General features: G+C 37.1%; 1 protein-coding gene across 11 annotated transcripts in view; it reads left to right on the plus strand.

Annotated features, from left to right (window-relative positions):
- Nucleotides 1-15,609, plus strand: part of LOC140629206 (leucine-rich repeat-containing protein 37B-like) — a 135,018-nt gene that overhangs the window by 33,748 nt on the left and 85,661 nt on the right. For 8 of the 11 annotated variants that reach the window (XR_012027049.1, XM_072818790.1, XM_072818791.1 and 5 more), the window contains 2 exons: nt 2,107-2,178; nt 2,766-2,840. Coding sequence is in view for 8 of the 11 variants with exons in the window: in XM_072818790.1 (XP_072674891.1) it covers nt 2,107-2,178; nt 2,766-2,840 (147 nt within the window). In the remaining 3 variants the exon portion in view is untranslated. Of the gene's footprint in view, nt 1-2,106; nt 2,179-2,765; nt 2,841-6,588; nt 12,293-13,589; nt 13,701-15,609 lie in introns of those variants that run through there. The other 3 variants (XR_012027048.1, XR_012027050.1, XM_072818796.1) reach the window with 3 other exon arrangements.

A 15,609-nucleotide genomic window follows, 5' to 3' on the forward strand; every position in this document is an offset into this window, starting at 1 on the left:
TTTCTCAGCTTTTTCTTTTAAACTTTTAGATTAGGGTTTTTGTTGTTGTTGTTGTTGTTGTTTTTTGTTTTTTTGTTTTTTTTTTGTCCCAACTGTTATCCATTGCCTTACACAGCTGCCAGTTTAAAACATTTACCTGTAAGTGTTTTTAAAAATGCTCCTGGGGATATCTAGGTGACTAAGCGGTTGGGTGTCTGCCTTCCTCTCTAGGCATGATCCTGGAGTTCTGGGATCCAGTCTCACATCCAGCTCCCCATAGGGAGCCCACTTCTCCCTCTGCCTATGTCTCTGCCTCTCTCTGTCTCCCTTTGCCTGTGTCTCTGCCTCTCTCTCTCTGTCTGTGTGTCTTTCTCATGAATAAATAAATAAATAAATAATGATATTTTTAAAATGCCCCTTGAGAAGAAGAGGCTTCTAGCATTGTGCAGTTCTCAGTGAGGTCAAGGACAAGGTTCTCAATTGAGGTCTTCCAGGAAACTCACTAGACAGGTAAAACAATGACAGTTCTTTGGGAAGGAGGCTTTAAGGAACTCCAGCTCCATTTTGCTCCCCTGGGATGTGGGCTATTTTTCAAGGCTACCATCAGGATACAGAGCAGAGGTCTAGAACTAGTTAAAACAACAGATCTCACTGTTCTTATAGAAATTAATACATTTTCCCTTAATAAATGCTCTCTGGGTTGCTGTAGACCCATTGGTTAAATTTTCCAAAATGATTAAAACATTGATTCTATGTTTGCCAGTGTTTGTCATTGTCGTTGCTTTTATGGAGGGATGAAGTTTCAAATGTCCTCACTTTCCCGTTTTCACTGATTCACCTATAACATGGTTTAAAATACCTAAAGTCTCAATGACCATCAGCTAATTAAATACTTCATCATGGGAGTCGATTAGAGAAAAGGAATAAAAATAGAAAATGTAATTCTCAGAGGAGCTCTCCCAGGTGGAGAGATGAAGTTCAACATGAATACAGTTTCTATATTTAGCGCTCTCAAAGTTTATGGTAACAGCTGTTTTATAAACCCCCTTTTCTTCATGTGAGTTACACACAGGCTTTGGAGTCAGAACTCAGTTCAAATTCCAGCTCTGCTTCTGACTGGCTTGACAAACTCGGACAAATTACGTAACCTCTCTGTACCTCAGTTTCCTCATTTGTAAAATGAGGTGATGATAGTATCTATCACATAAGGTTATTATAAGGATTAAATGTGAAATGCTGATCACAGATGCCTTACAGCCCAATAATAGTATTGGTTATGAAGATTATCTATCTAATACTTGGTAAAAGTATAGTTAATGATTCTTGAGTAGAGTCAACCTCAAGGCAGATTGTCTTTTCTTTTCTTCCTATTTCTTTTACCTTTTTTCATTTTAAAGAGTTGGGAAGAAGGTCTGTTCAGCATTTTGGAATAAAAGCTTGTGTCAAAAAGATGACAAGATGTCCTTTATTCAACAAACATTAAATAGTCAATAACAAGCACTATACTATGTCAGGCACAGGGACAACATGACAATAAAGTATGGTCCCTGCCCTCCAGGAGCCGAGAATCCAGGAGATTGATAAGGAAACAGGTGATACATGCCATGACAAAGGCTGTAATGCAAGAATACACACAGGCTATGTGGTGGGAATATAGCTTTCACCGGCTGCTCATAGATTTAGCCCTTCTTGTTTGGCTCCAAAACTGAAGAATTGGTTATCATTTTGTCTTTAACTGGGTGGTTTAAACTGTAGGATTTTTAAACTTTCTAGAGATAAAAGAAAAGCACTTTGAATTATGGAGGACACTAGAAATAGTATTTCCTACAGAAATTACTTCCTACTGGTATAGTCACTTCTGAGGTTTTCAACCTGAAATGTTCTTTGGCATATTTTTTCTTTGCCATCCACTTAAAAAATTTTTTTCTCTTTCTCTTCCTGCTTTATCATTCAGAGACCTGGGTAGTGCCCAAAGGAAGAATGTTTTACAGATTCTAAGGGTGATTTTATAGGCAAAGGCAGAAAATGATTGCTTTTAAACTTCAAGTTCCATACCAAAAAAAAGAACATAAATTTTCATCTAGTTACTTAAAATGCAGATAATTTTAATTCCATTGCTTTTTTCAGAATTCTCAGTCATAACCCTCTGACAACTGTTGAAGATTCATATCTTTTTAAATTGCCAGCATTAAAATATTTGTAAGTATTACAACAATCTCATGGCTCATGAGATGATTTCTGCTCTTTTTTACTTTTGTCAAAGATTAAATCTTTTGCATTTTGAATAAAAAGTCATAATTTAAATTTTAGCTGGGTTATTGCAATAAGAATTATTGGCAAAGAAAGAATGTATATGGACAAGACAGCCTGTAGTAGAAGAGAGCAGTATTGAAGAACACATAGAGATATGGAACATGCAGGTGTATAGCGAAATATTTACCACATATGTAGAAATATCATTTATCTCAAAAAGCAAACTGGAATAAGGTATACCTTATTTAAAACAAAAGACTAATCAAGAAAGGTGGATGCAACTGAGAATGAGTAGAAAAAGGGTAAAAAGAGATTGTACTGTTTAGCACCAAGGTGATTATGTTCGTGATGCACATAAATTTTAATTTCTTCAATAAGAATGCTCTGAAATTATCTTCCATAGCAAGTAAACTCTTGAGCTAGCTTGACAGAGAAGCCAGAATTTAAATAATCACATACTATTAAGTACCTTTTTGTACTTGGTGTGAAATTTTAGTCTTTGGTATCATGCATGTTTGGGCGTTCTCTTTCAGAGACATGGGAACAACACAGGTGTCACTTTCAACAATTGAGAGCATTCTCATGATGACCCTTGAATTGGAAAAACTGTAAGTTGATTTTTCTTATGTTTATTATCACTTCGTTGTGTATTTAGGTTTGTTTTATTTATAAGTCAGCTTTATTGAGGCATAATTTTCAGTTAATATGTACTCTTTTTAAGTATGCAGTTTTTAATGAGCTTTGGTAAATATATAGTTGTGTAACCACCACCATGTTTGAGATACAGAACATTTCTGTTTGTAGTTAATCCCCTGTTGTCACTATCAGCCCCTGACAGCCATCAACCTCATTTTTGTCCCTATAGTATTTTTTCCACCATGTCTTTTTTTTTTAAGATTTTATTTATTTATTCATGAGAGACAAAGAGAGAGAGAGAGAGAGGTCAGAGGGAGAAACAGGCTCCATACAAGGATTCTGAGCTGGGACTTGATCGCGGGACTCCGGGATCACTCCCTGAGTCAAAGGCAGACGCTCAACTGCTGAGCCACCCAGGCGCCCCTCTACCGTGTCTTATGAATGAAATCATACAGTATGCAGTCTTGTGTGATTGGCTCCTTTGACTCAGCATAATCCTTTTGAGATTCATCCATGTGATTGCATCAACCCGTAATTCACTCCTTTTTATTACTGAGTAGTGTTACAGTTGTGTGGATATATCAGTTTGTTTATGCATTCATCACTTAATGGACATTTGAGTTGTTCTGATTTTCCTTTTGGCTATGATGAATAAAGCTGCTAAAAGCAGTCACGTGCAGGCCTTTGTGTGAGCATATGCTTTCATTCTGGGGGAGGTGAAATACTTAATGGTAGGATTACTACATCATGTGCTAAGTGTATATTTAACTTTTTAAGAAAATGCTTCCTAGGGGTGCCTGGGGGGTTAGTCAGTTAAGTGTCCAACTGTTGATTGTTGATTTTGGCTTAGGTCATAATCTCAGGGTTGTGAGATCAAGCCCCCAGTGGGGCTCCATGCTGAACGTGGAGCATGCTTAAGATTCTTTCTCTCCCTTTCTCTCTGCCCCTCCTCCCCACCCCACTCATACACATGTGCTTGCTGTCTCTCTCTCAAAAAAAACAAAAACAAAAACAAAAAACCTGCTTACCTCTTTTCTAAAGTGAATGTAGGGCAGCCCCCGTGGCTCAGCAGTTTAGCGCCACCTTCCGACCAGGGCGTGATCCTGGAGACCCAGGATCTAGTCCCATGTCGGGTTCCCTGCATGGAGCCAGCTTCTCCCTCTACCTGTTTCTCTGCCTCTCTCTCCCTCCCTCAGTGTCTCTCATAATAAATGAATAAAAGCTTTAAAAAAAATAAAGTGGATGTACCATTTTGCATTCCAAGCGGCAGTGTATGACATCTTTATATTTCAGTTAAAAAAATTTTTCAAACTTTGTATCTTTTTTTAAAATTTTATTTATGATAGTCACAGAGAGAGAGAGAGAGAGAGAGAGAGGCAGAGACATAGGCAGAGGGAGAAGCAGGCTCCATGCACCGGGAGCCCGACGTGGGATTCGATCCCGGGTCTCCAGGATCGCGCCCTGGGCCAAAGGCAGGCGCTAAACCGCTGCGCCACCCAGGGATCCCCTGTTTCTTCAATTTTATCTTCAAATATCTGTTCTATTTTCTTTTTGTTCTTTTCTTCTTAGATGACAGTTATGCATATTTTAGGACATATATAACTTTGTTTTGTACATCTTTTTCTCCCAAAAACTCTTTTCAACTAATTACTCATTTTTATTTAATGTTGTTCAATTTTCTCATTTCTATCCTCTGTTTGCCTTTTTGAATACTTACTCTGTTCCTTTCAAGGTCTCTTCATCCCATTATTTTTTCACACTTCTTTCCTAAGTAATTATATCCAGCGCTTTATTTCCTCCTCCCATTCTACCATCACTTCACTGTATTCTTGCATTCTTCGTGGACTTCATTCTAGAAGTAATTTCTTCGTTCATCTTTTTTTTCATTGAAGCCATTCCTTATTTATCTCCTTTAACAATCTAAATATATTTTACTTTAAACTCCCAAGAAATTGATTGTTTGGAGTAAATTCCTACTCTGATTGTCATTTTGGTTGGTTTCTCTTGGATAATTAAACTCGTTTCTCAAAAAAAAAAAAAAAAAAACTCGTTTCTCTGGAATTCTGAGCTATTTTGAGGTTTATTTTCCCTGCCTCTTTCTCTTGCCCAGTGTTCAACCCAATCACTAGTCAGGTAGTTTTATGTTTATCTCCATCTAAATCCTGATCCTTCAATCCAGAATGAGGTCTGATAATGGCATGTTAGGATTCCTTTTCCAAGTAGACATAGGGGATACCCCTGATGCTGTCACAAAGCTCACAAGCAGCTTGGTTCTATTCTAGTTATGAGAACCTATCTTCCTTCAAATCCTGAAGTTTTCTGAAAGTCACAGCCCAACACAGTAACCAGAAACTTTTCTTCCATCAGCCTTCTTTCATGAGGAGGTCCCTTACCATAGCCTTTGAATTCATGAGGTAATGAGGTATTTGCACTCCTGAATCAAATGAGCACTTAAAGTACTCCTTATCTCATGGGAACCTAATAACCCTCCTTTGGGGCGGGGGGTTTATTTGTTTTTTGGTTTTGTTTCTAAAGATTTATTTATTTATTTTAGAAAAAAAGAGAGAGCACAAGTGTGAGGGGCAGAGGGAAAGGAAGAGAGATCTCAGCACAAACTTGATGTAGGGCTGGATCTTATGACCCTGCGATCCTGAACTGAGCTGAAACCTGAGTTGGATGCTTAACTGACTACCCCAGATAGTCTCCCCTGTCCTTTTGGGTTTTTTTTGTTTTTGTTTTTGTTTTCCTTTTGGTTTTTTTAAACTCATAATGAGGAAGGGCCACTGACTTCAGTTTCACTTACTATTTTGCTTTTCTGTTCTATATCTGATCAACAGAGATGTTTATCTGTTTCTCACTTTACCTATGTCTTTTGGTGTTTTAATATTTTATTGAACACTGCTAAGTAGTAGAGTGTTTCATATCATAAACTTGTGAAGTCACTGTGATAGAAACCCCTGGCATTTAAAATATGAATTATTTGGGGGATCCCTGGGTGGCGCAGCAGTTTAGCGCCTGACCTTAACCCAGGGTGTGATCCTGCAATCCTGGGATCGAGTCCCACCTCAGGCTCCCTACATGGAGCCTGCTTCTCCCTCTGCCAGTGTCTCTGCCTCTCTCTCTCTCTGTGTCTCTCATGAATAAATAAAATCTTTAAATAAATAAATAAATAAATAAATAAATAAATAAATAAATAAGAATTATTTTTTAAATTTTTTGGACAACTGAAAGAGCATTTGGAAAAGAAATAATTTGGATCCCTACCTATATCTCTCATGAAAATAAATACTTGATGAATTAAAGATATAAATTTTAAAATGAAGCCACTAAGTATTACAAAGATTTTTTTACAAAGGACACAAAAAGTGGTAAACATAAAGGAAAAAAATGGATAAACCTGACATTAAATTAAAAATTATTGCTCGAGGGATGCCTGGGTGGCTCAGTGGCTGAGCGTCTGCCTTTGGCTCAGGGTGTGATTCTGGGGTCCCAGGATCGAGTTTCATATGGGGCTGTCCGCTTCTCTCCCTCAGCCTGTGTCTCTGCTTCTCTCTCTGTGTCTCTCATGAATAAATAAAATCTTTAAAAAAATAAAAACTATTGCTCAACAAAGACTCCATTAAGAGTAAAATGCAAGCTACAGATTAGGAGAAAATATTTGCAATATGCATATCCAATAATAGACTCCTAACCATATACATATATATATTTAAATTACAGATCAGTAAGATAAAAAAATTCAATTTTAAAAAACAAGCAAGAGACTGGAACAGGCACTTCACAAAACAGGATATCCAAGAATCTAAGAAACATATGTAAAGGTGCTAAATAACACTAGTCAACAGAGAAATGCAAACAAAAATCACAATGAGAAGTCATCATCTACTCACCTGAAAGTTGGTAAGGATGTGGAGAAACTGGAACCCTAAAACACTGCTGCTGGGGGTGTAAGTAAACCCACATTAGAAGACAGTATCCACCAAAACTCAATATATCAAAAGTCAAACAGATTAAGTCACAGCCCCTTTCAAAGTCATATAAAAAGGAAGTGGAGGAAATGAGTTCTATCTGATGTCAGCCTTTGTTCTTTACTGCTACCCTGCTCTTACAGCATAACCCACATCTTCAACAAACACACCAATGCCTTAAATAAACTTTCTTTCTTTTTTTGATTCAATGCTATTTGACTTTGTTTAAAATGGAAACCCTTATCATAGCCTGGCCCTTGGTTGATTGTCAGAGTTTACTAAACATCTTAATGGAAGTCTAGAACTGAAATACTCGATCAGGATCAGGAATAGCAACAAATAAACCTTAGAAGCTGTTATTTTCTGATTTCAAGTGCAGTAAAATCCCTCCCAATATACATCGGAGTTATTGTTTTAAACCAGTTTGCTTTGCTATAATTTCTCTGGATTGTATCCTTATTGTTCAGAACATCCTCACTTCCTGCCCAAAATCAAAATTCAAAGCCATGGTCTTGTCTAGTATTTAGTTTCTGGTGTCTTGGGTCTATTATCTTAGAGTCCTATGTAGTCTCATGTTTGTGGGTCTACTAAACCTGATGTTTTATTACTCATCTGAAATCAGTTACCTGAAATTCATCCCAGGTTTTTTCTTCTAGAAAATGTTTTTACTCCTGTTGCTTACTAGGATCTAGTAGATCTGCAACATTAGACTAAAATTTGTAATCCCTGCAGTCAAAATTGTTTAAAGCTTTTCCAAATGTTTGTCTTTTGGACAATGTTAAACTGCTTTCAATGCCAGTGCATGAGTGTCTGATCATACAGAAGCACCAAACCTGGACATCTAAATTTTCTTGTGATAATTAATATTGCCACACTGATCTGTTAATGTGTCTTACTACTATCATATTGGAACCTAAAAGGCATACATGAAATACTCCATTAAAAAGCAGCAGCTTAGAAACCTCAGAAGTTCAATTTGTACTGTTTTTTGTAATAGTAATATTCACTCTAGGCTGCATTCCCTCAACTAATTAGGAATCTTTTAAAAAACATTTTAGGAATCCTTTTTAAAACATTGAAAACTTTTAGACAGTACCTAAAAGAGAGAATGAAGACTCAAATTTCAATAAAAAGCCTGAATATTTCAAACAGTTTGCTGGAACAAAGTGAAACAAGGAAATCTCCCCAGATGTCAACCTTTTTCTCTGGAGATCAAGAGGCTTGAGCATGGACACGAGCAAGGAAGAGTATACTTCTGAGCTATGAATCTGCAGGAGAGCATTTTCTTGATTGATTAAAGAAGGAAAAAAAAAAAAGCTGAGAATTAAAGCAATCTGGCCAAATGAGAGAACAGGTTTGTAATGACTTTTTCCTCCTCAAGTCATTTTATGACAATTCTGCACATGTGGGAAAGTATAGGCTTCTTTACCACAATTTTCATTTCAGATTCAGACTCTGAGACTGTGAAGAGCTCTTCAATATGAACAACAGCAATGAAGACTAAACATTTTACAGAGAAGTTAATGTTGATTCAAATAAGTCACAAATAATTTCAAATATTTAATAATATGCATATTTTTACATATGCATATTACGATGGATTGCTTTTCATCAAAGTTTTGTTCATATTGTGCTATATGCCCCACTGCTCATATTCATTTTAAGAAACCATGGCCCCATTTCCTTTGCTCTTTTTTGTAGTTGTCTCAGTTTGCTCAGGCCACTATAACAAAATGCCATAAATAGGGTAACTTATAAACAACAGAAATTTATTTCTAAAAATTCTGAAAGCTGGGAAGTCCAAGATGAAAGCACCGGAAGATACAGTGTCTGGGTGACAGCCCACTTCCTGACTGACAGGCAGCAATCTTTTTATTGTGTTCTCACAGGGCAGAAGGGGTGAAGGATCTCTCTGGGATCTCATTTTTAAAAGCACTAATTCCATTCCAGAGCCCTCATGACCTAATCACATCTCAAAAGTTCTACTTCCATACAGCATCACACTTGAGATTAGGTTTCAAAATACAAATCTTGGGACGATACAAACCTTTGGTCTATGGCAGTTTTTTAAAAATTACCCTTATGCTCAAGTTTCTTGCATTTTCCTAAGTTTCTAAGACTGCTCTGCCTCAACTGAGGGTTCTCCTTTTGTCTCCAAACCCGGGTGTTAAACAGTTCTCAACAATAAAGTTTTGAGTGAAAGGCTGTGGGATGGGACCAGCCAGAAGAGACTGAGTGAAGGCAGTGGATATTAGGTTCTGAGGTAGGACTATAATAGCCAGGGATATCCCAGAACCTACCTGTCTCTACATTCAGCCACTCTGGAGAAAAAACTTCCAATGGACCATTACCAGTTTTGCCTTCACTCATTCTTACAAAATAACAGATAACAGATCTGTTTTCTTCTAAGAAGAAGAAAGATATTTTTTTTAGAAGTAGCACTTGTCCCACAACTATATAGTCAACTAATCTTTAACAAAGCAAAAAAGGATATTCAGTGGAAAAAATACAATCTCTTCAACAAGTGGTGTTAGGAAAACTAGATAGTAACATGCAGAAGAATGAAACTGGACCACTTTCTACGCCACACACAAAAATAAATTCAAAATGGATGAAAGACCTAAGTATGAGACAGAAAACCATCAAAATACCAGAGAAGAACACAGGCAGCAACATTTAACCTTGGCCATAGCAACTTCCTACTAGACACATCACAGACACAAGGGAAACAAAAGCAAAAATGAACTGTGGGGACTTCATCGAGATTAAAAGCCTCTGCACAGTGAAGGAAACAATCAACAAAACTAAAAGGCAGCCTACAGAATGGAAGAGGATATTTTCAAATTACTTATCTGATAAAGGGTTAGTATCTAAAATTTATAAAGAAATTATCAAACTCAACAGTTAAAAACTAATCCAGTTAAGAAATGGGCAGAAGACATGAATATTTATCCAAGGAAGACATCCAGATGCCTAACAGACACGTGAAAAGATGCTCAACATTACTCTTCATTAGGGAAATACAAATCAAAACCACAATGAGATATCACCTCACACTTGTCAGAATGGCTAAAATTACCAACAGAAGAAAAAACAGGTTTTGTGTTTGTGAGAATGTGGAGAAAGGGGAACTGTCTTGCACTGCTGGTGGGAATGCAAACTGGTGCAGCTACTCTGGAAAACAGTATGCAGGTTCCTCAAGAAGTTAACAATATAACTACCCTATGATCTAACAATTGCACTACTAGGTATTTACACAATGGATACAAAAATACAGATTCAAAGAGAACATGTCCCTGATGTTTCTAGCAGCATGTCAACAATAGCCAAACTATGGATAGAACTGAAATGTCCACCAACTGATGAGTGGATAAAGGAGATATGGAGTATTACAGAGTATTACTTGGCCAGCAAAAAGAATGAAATCTTGCCATTTGCGACAATGTGGATGGAGCTAGACTGTATTATGCTAAGCAAAATTAAGTCAGAGAAACACAAATACCTTATTATTTCACTCATATGTGGAATTTAAGAAACGAAACAGATATATCTATAGGAGGGGGGAAAATAAAAAAGAGAGAGGGAAACAAACCATAAGAGACTCTTAGTGACAAAGAACAAACAGCTGATAGAGGGAGGTGGGTGGGGGATGGGCTGGATGGGTGATGAGCATTAAGGAAGGTACCTGCTATGGTAAGCTCTGAGTGTTGACTGTAAATGCTGAACCACTGAATTGTATTCCTGAAACCAATATTGCACTGTATTTTAACTAACTAGAAGTTAAATAAAAATTTGAGAATAAAAATGAATAAATCAGACAAGATAAAAAGAAAAAAGAAAAGAAAAAGAAGATACAGCAGCACCACTTGTGCTGAATGTTATTCCCATTGTTCTCTTGATCCTCATCACAGTCAAAATTCATTTTCTGACCTCCTGTCAGGTCATTTCCTGCAGTCTTCTCATACCTCCCTGAAATTCTCTTTGCCCCAAATGGTCATTAGATCACCTCTTTTTTATAAACAAGCAAAACAGTGAATTTCTGACATTCATTGAATTCATTTTGGCATTCACAGTATTCGCTAAATTATCAAAAATACAAAACACCAGTTTCCACCTCTGACATACTAAATTAGAATCCGTGGAAGGGACACATGAATCTTTACTATTTTTTTTTTAAAGATTTCATTTACTCATGAGAGAGACACACACGGGGGGCGGGGCGGACAGGGACACAGGCAGAGGCAGAAGCAGGCTCCATGCAGGGACGCAGGGAGCCCGACGCAGGACTCGATCCCGGGTCTCCAGTATCAGGCCCTGGGCCAAAGGCGGCACTAAACTGCTGAGCCACCCGGGCTGCCCCGAATCTTTACTACTAATAGGAATCTCAAGTGGTATTTTCATTAGGTAACTTTAGGATACACTTCAGAAAGTCATAGGACTCCTGATTATATACAAGGCAACCATATAGTTTATCATCCAAATAGGACACTTTGGAAAAGTGAAAGCAGAGATATTAATTTGTTGGCCCAAATGGCAAAAATTGGCACAATTCTGGGCAAATCAGGACATACAGGCATCGTATGATCATGTTCATCTCCACCCAAGTTGGAGATCCTTTTATGGAGATATAGTTTACATACCATGCAATTTATCCTTTTAAAATGTCCATTTTTTTTAGCACATTCAAAAAGCTTTGCAATCATCATAATGATTTTTTTTTAAGATTTTATTTATTTATTCATGAGAGAGAGAGAGAGAGAGAGAGAGGCAGAGGGAGAAGCAGGCTCCATGCACCGGGAGCCCGATGCGGGATATGATCCCGGGTCTCCGGGATCGCGCCCTGGGCCAAAGGCAGGCGCTAAACCGCTGCGCCACCCAGGGATCCCCATAATGAATTTTAATACATTTTCATCATCCTCAAAAGAAACCCTCTATTTGTTAGCAGTCACCCTCCTCTCCCCATGTCCCTTTTATGGAGATAATCCTTTTATGGAGATATAGTTTACATACCATGCAATTTATCCATTTAAAATGTCCATTTTTTTTAGCACATTCAAAAAGTTTTGCAATCATCATAATGAATTTTAATACATTTTCATCATCCTCAAAAGAAACCCTCTATTTGTTAGCAGTCACCCTCCTCTCCCCATGCCCCTTCCCAGCCTAAGCAACTACTCATGTGTTTTTTGTCTCTGTAGATCTGCCTATTCCTGAAATTTCTTATAAATGGATTCATACAATATTTGGTCTTTTATGATTCGCTTCTTTCACCTAGCATAATGTTTGCAAGGTTAATGTTGTAACATGTATCAGTACTCCATTCCTTTTTATTGCCGAATAACATTCCATTGTATGCTTATACCACATTATATTATCCACTCATCAGCTGATGGACATTTGTGTTGTTTCTACTTTATGGCAATTATGAATAAAGCTGATATGAAATTTGTGTGCAAGTTTTTGTGTGGGACATATATTTTCATTCCTCTTAGGTATGTACTTACACTATTCCTCCCCCCCCCCCTTCTTTTTTCATCCTTATCTCGGAAGACTCTAGAAGAATTCACAAGAATTGTAGAGGAGTAAGATTTTTCAGTAAGAAAAAATGAAAGGCAGAAAATTATGTTACTCAAATGAGGTGAAATACTGATTTTGTTTTTACTTTTATTTTTTTTATTTTAAACCTATTTTGTTTTTAAAATACACTTATATCCTTTCTAGCAATGACCCAAATACTTGTTCAGAAATTGGAGTGACTGAGGAAAAAAAACACAGAAACCAATCTTAAGAATCAGCAAAAATCCCTGCTGGGCTACCAAGGGTCCTTCTTTCAGAGTTTAAAGTCATTCATCTAAGAACAGATGGACTAATACATCAAAGATAATATAACAGTTGCAAAAAGCTCCTGGGTCTTTGTTCTCTGGCCAAATATTTGCATTCTGTGTCTTGAATCAAAACTTTTAATTTCTAGTGTTAATGGTTTACTCACTGATGACTTCTTTAATTTGGACTTTTTCTTTAAAATGCATGACATAGGCAGGCTGAGCTTTCAGAAAATATGTTTAACCTTATAAAGATCTACACATAGGTGTAATGGTCTTATGTTAGGAGACGCACAGTAAAGTTAGTTGTGTTAAAGTAAAATCAATAACTACAGAAGAGAAAATTAGAAAGGAAACAGATTTTTCTTCCCTCTTTCTTTTCTTTTTTCCCTGTCACTAGGCTGTGTGAGTTTGGAACTCTAGGAATTATAACATTATAAAAATGTCCAGGTTTCCATTCTAATGGGTTCCAGGTTTTCCTGCTATGGGGATGAAACCAGCAGACTTAGTAAATCCTTATTTATTTGTCCCAAAGGCCAGGCAAAACTCTTTCTTCTCTGGTGCTGGTTTCTATTCATTCATTGCCTCTTCTCAGGTTCTTTTGCTGCCCATCATTAATCTTTCAAGCTACAGCTGGGTGGGTTCAGAACAAAACCATCAGAGGAGCTGAAAAATGAAATATTTACCTGCACCAATGGGGAAAAAAGGCCTATCAACCTTGTCTATTCAGCGCAATCACATTTTTATTTTATTTTATTCACTTTCTAGATAGAAGACAAGATACATATATACACTCACACACATATATATATATTCCCTCTCTGTGTTAATACATTTTTTTTTTTACTATCTATCTTCATTTGTAATGAGTGTAATATATAGAGCTCAGTTAGTTACCATGGAGACACTGGTCCTCTGTTTCTTATCACAGAGCCACACTATCGTCTGGTGTCAGCCAAGGAGGGATGACAAAGGCCTCCCCAAGAGCCTAGCTCTGCAATTACTGAGCAATCAAGCGCCTCTTTTAATAGAGCACATCCAGGTATACATAGCTTCTTGCTCAGCACTGTCTTCTCTTTTTCCCTTTTAAACTTACATAGCAGGATGTAGTTACCGGGTACAGATATCTCCCTCTGTTAGATGGCCTGTTTATTCAGGATCTCAGTGATATTCTTTAATTTATATAACAGAGCTCATTAGCTACCATCCTCTTTACTTTTAAATGTCTCATATTTTTTAACTTCAACAAGTATTATTTTCTTCTGAGGATATATAGTGTTCTTCCCTTTATGCGTTAATCTGTTTTTATGGTTTGTCATTAACTGATGAAATGAAGGAGTGGATAAATGAAAACCATAGTCTCTAAATTTCCTCTTAGTGCAGATTTTTCCTTAACTTCTCTAACCAATTTACTGCAGCTATCAACAAAAAATTTAAACACTTGAATGACTGGCATTCTTTCTTTATCTTCTTTCTGGTGGTGATATATATGAGAGGCTAAATGAACCAAAAGTATATAAAAGGAGAAACAAAAAGCCTAATTTTTCCTCAGGGATTTTTAATTTATTTGGAGGTTGGCATGACTTTCCAGATTTGACTTGGATGCTCAGACTCAGACATAATCTAAACTCACTTGGAAATTTGGGGTGAAATGAGGTATGAAGGTAGGCCCCAAGGCATTCTGTTGGCCTAGATCTGTAATTGTAGATAGGCTTCTTACAATAAGAGCTAAGTTTTGCCCTGTGTAGTATCTATAATGTTATAAAACATACAGTTGTCTTGATTCTCTTAAAAGGTCTAGAAATTTGCTAACATGCCCTCTTTCCAAACGAAGATGTAATGCTCAGGCGTTTAAAAGCATGATGATGGCTGGGGTGGGGAGAGATGGAAACAGTACGAAACTAAAAAGGTATATGACCTGGTCACTGCTCTGAAAAAAAAAAAAATCTAATTGGGAAAATAAGCCTTTAAACTTATGTACAAGGTTAATAATATGAATTAGAGAGCAAAAGGTGGGGGGAGAAAAAAGATCCATTAACTCTAGAGTTAATAAGATTTATGGAAAGAGGTGAGATTTTAAAATGTTCTTTAAAGATGGAAGAAAAGGAAAAAGTATTCTAAGCAAGGAAAATAGCAGAAGCTAAAATGTGGTGGAGGGAATGGTCATGGTCTTCTCAGAGGATCATGATAATGCTACCATTACTCAAGCTATTCTTGAGATTCAAGAAAACTTCTAGAATCAGCTCAATTGATGATGTTAATTTCCTATTATACCCTTGCCCCCAAGAAGCTTTTCTTTCCTTCAGTAGAAAAGAGAGACAGACTTGAAGGGAGGGAGGAGAATGGGATGCAGGGGAAGGCAGGAGGGAGTGGGAGAGGAGAGGGCAGAAAAAGTAAGGAGAGGGAGGGAGGGAAGGGGGAGGAAGGGAGAATTCAAAATGTGTATTAAAAATGACAAAAATGAATAACAGAGGTTGCCAATTATTATTTTTTTGCAGGTAGGAGAACAAAGTGGGTTTTTGCAGGCAGAGTATGAACGGATTCTGTTATATGATCCCTATATGCCAGGAATGTCATTAATTAGATAAAAATGAGTGACTGGATACTTGCCAAATGTAGCTCAGGAGATCAAGGGCAACATACATGTTTTCACCTATGCTCTGGAATCCTTGGTATAGCTATACAGTACACATAGGTTTTGTCAGGAGTTTGACAGGAGCCTTAATTAATACTAGGTTTTTAATAGACCACTGACTCCAGGCATTTTTCTTCCCAAAAGATGGTCTTATAAATATACAGTTTCTTTCAGCTGGACACTGGAGAAAAAGATATTTGATCAGTGACATAAGCTGGTGGGAAAAGCCAACATAAAAGTTTATTGGAACTACTTGAAAAAGTTTGCAGAAAAGTTTACTGGGAGGTGACTGGAAGGAATGAAGATATTCATGATA

The sequence above is a fragment of the Canis lupus genome (genome assembly GCF_048164855.1).
Source record: "Canis lupus baileyi chromosome 3 unlocalized genomic scaffold, mCanLup2.hap1 SUPER_3_unloc_1, whole genome shotgun sequence".
Classification (NCBI taxonomy): Eukaryota; Metazoa; Chordata; class Mammalia; order Carnivora; family Canidae; genus Canis; species Canis lupus.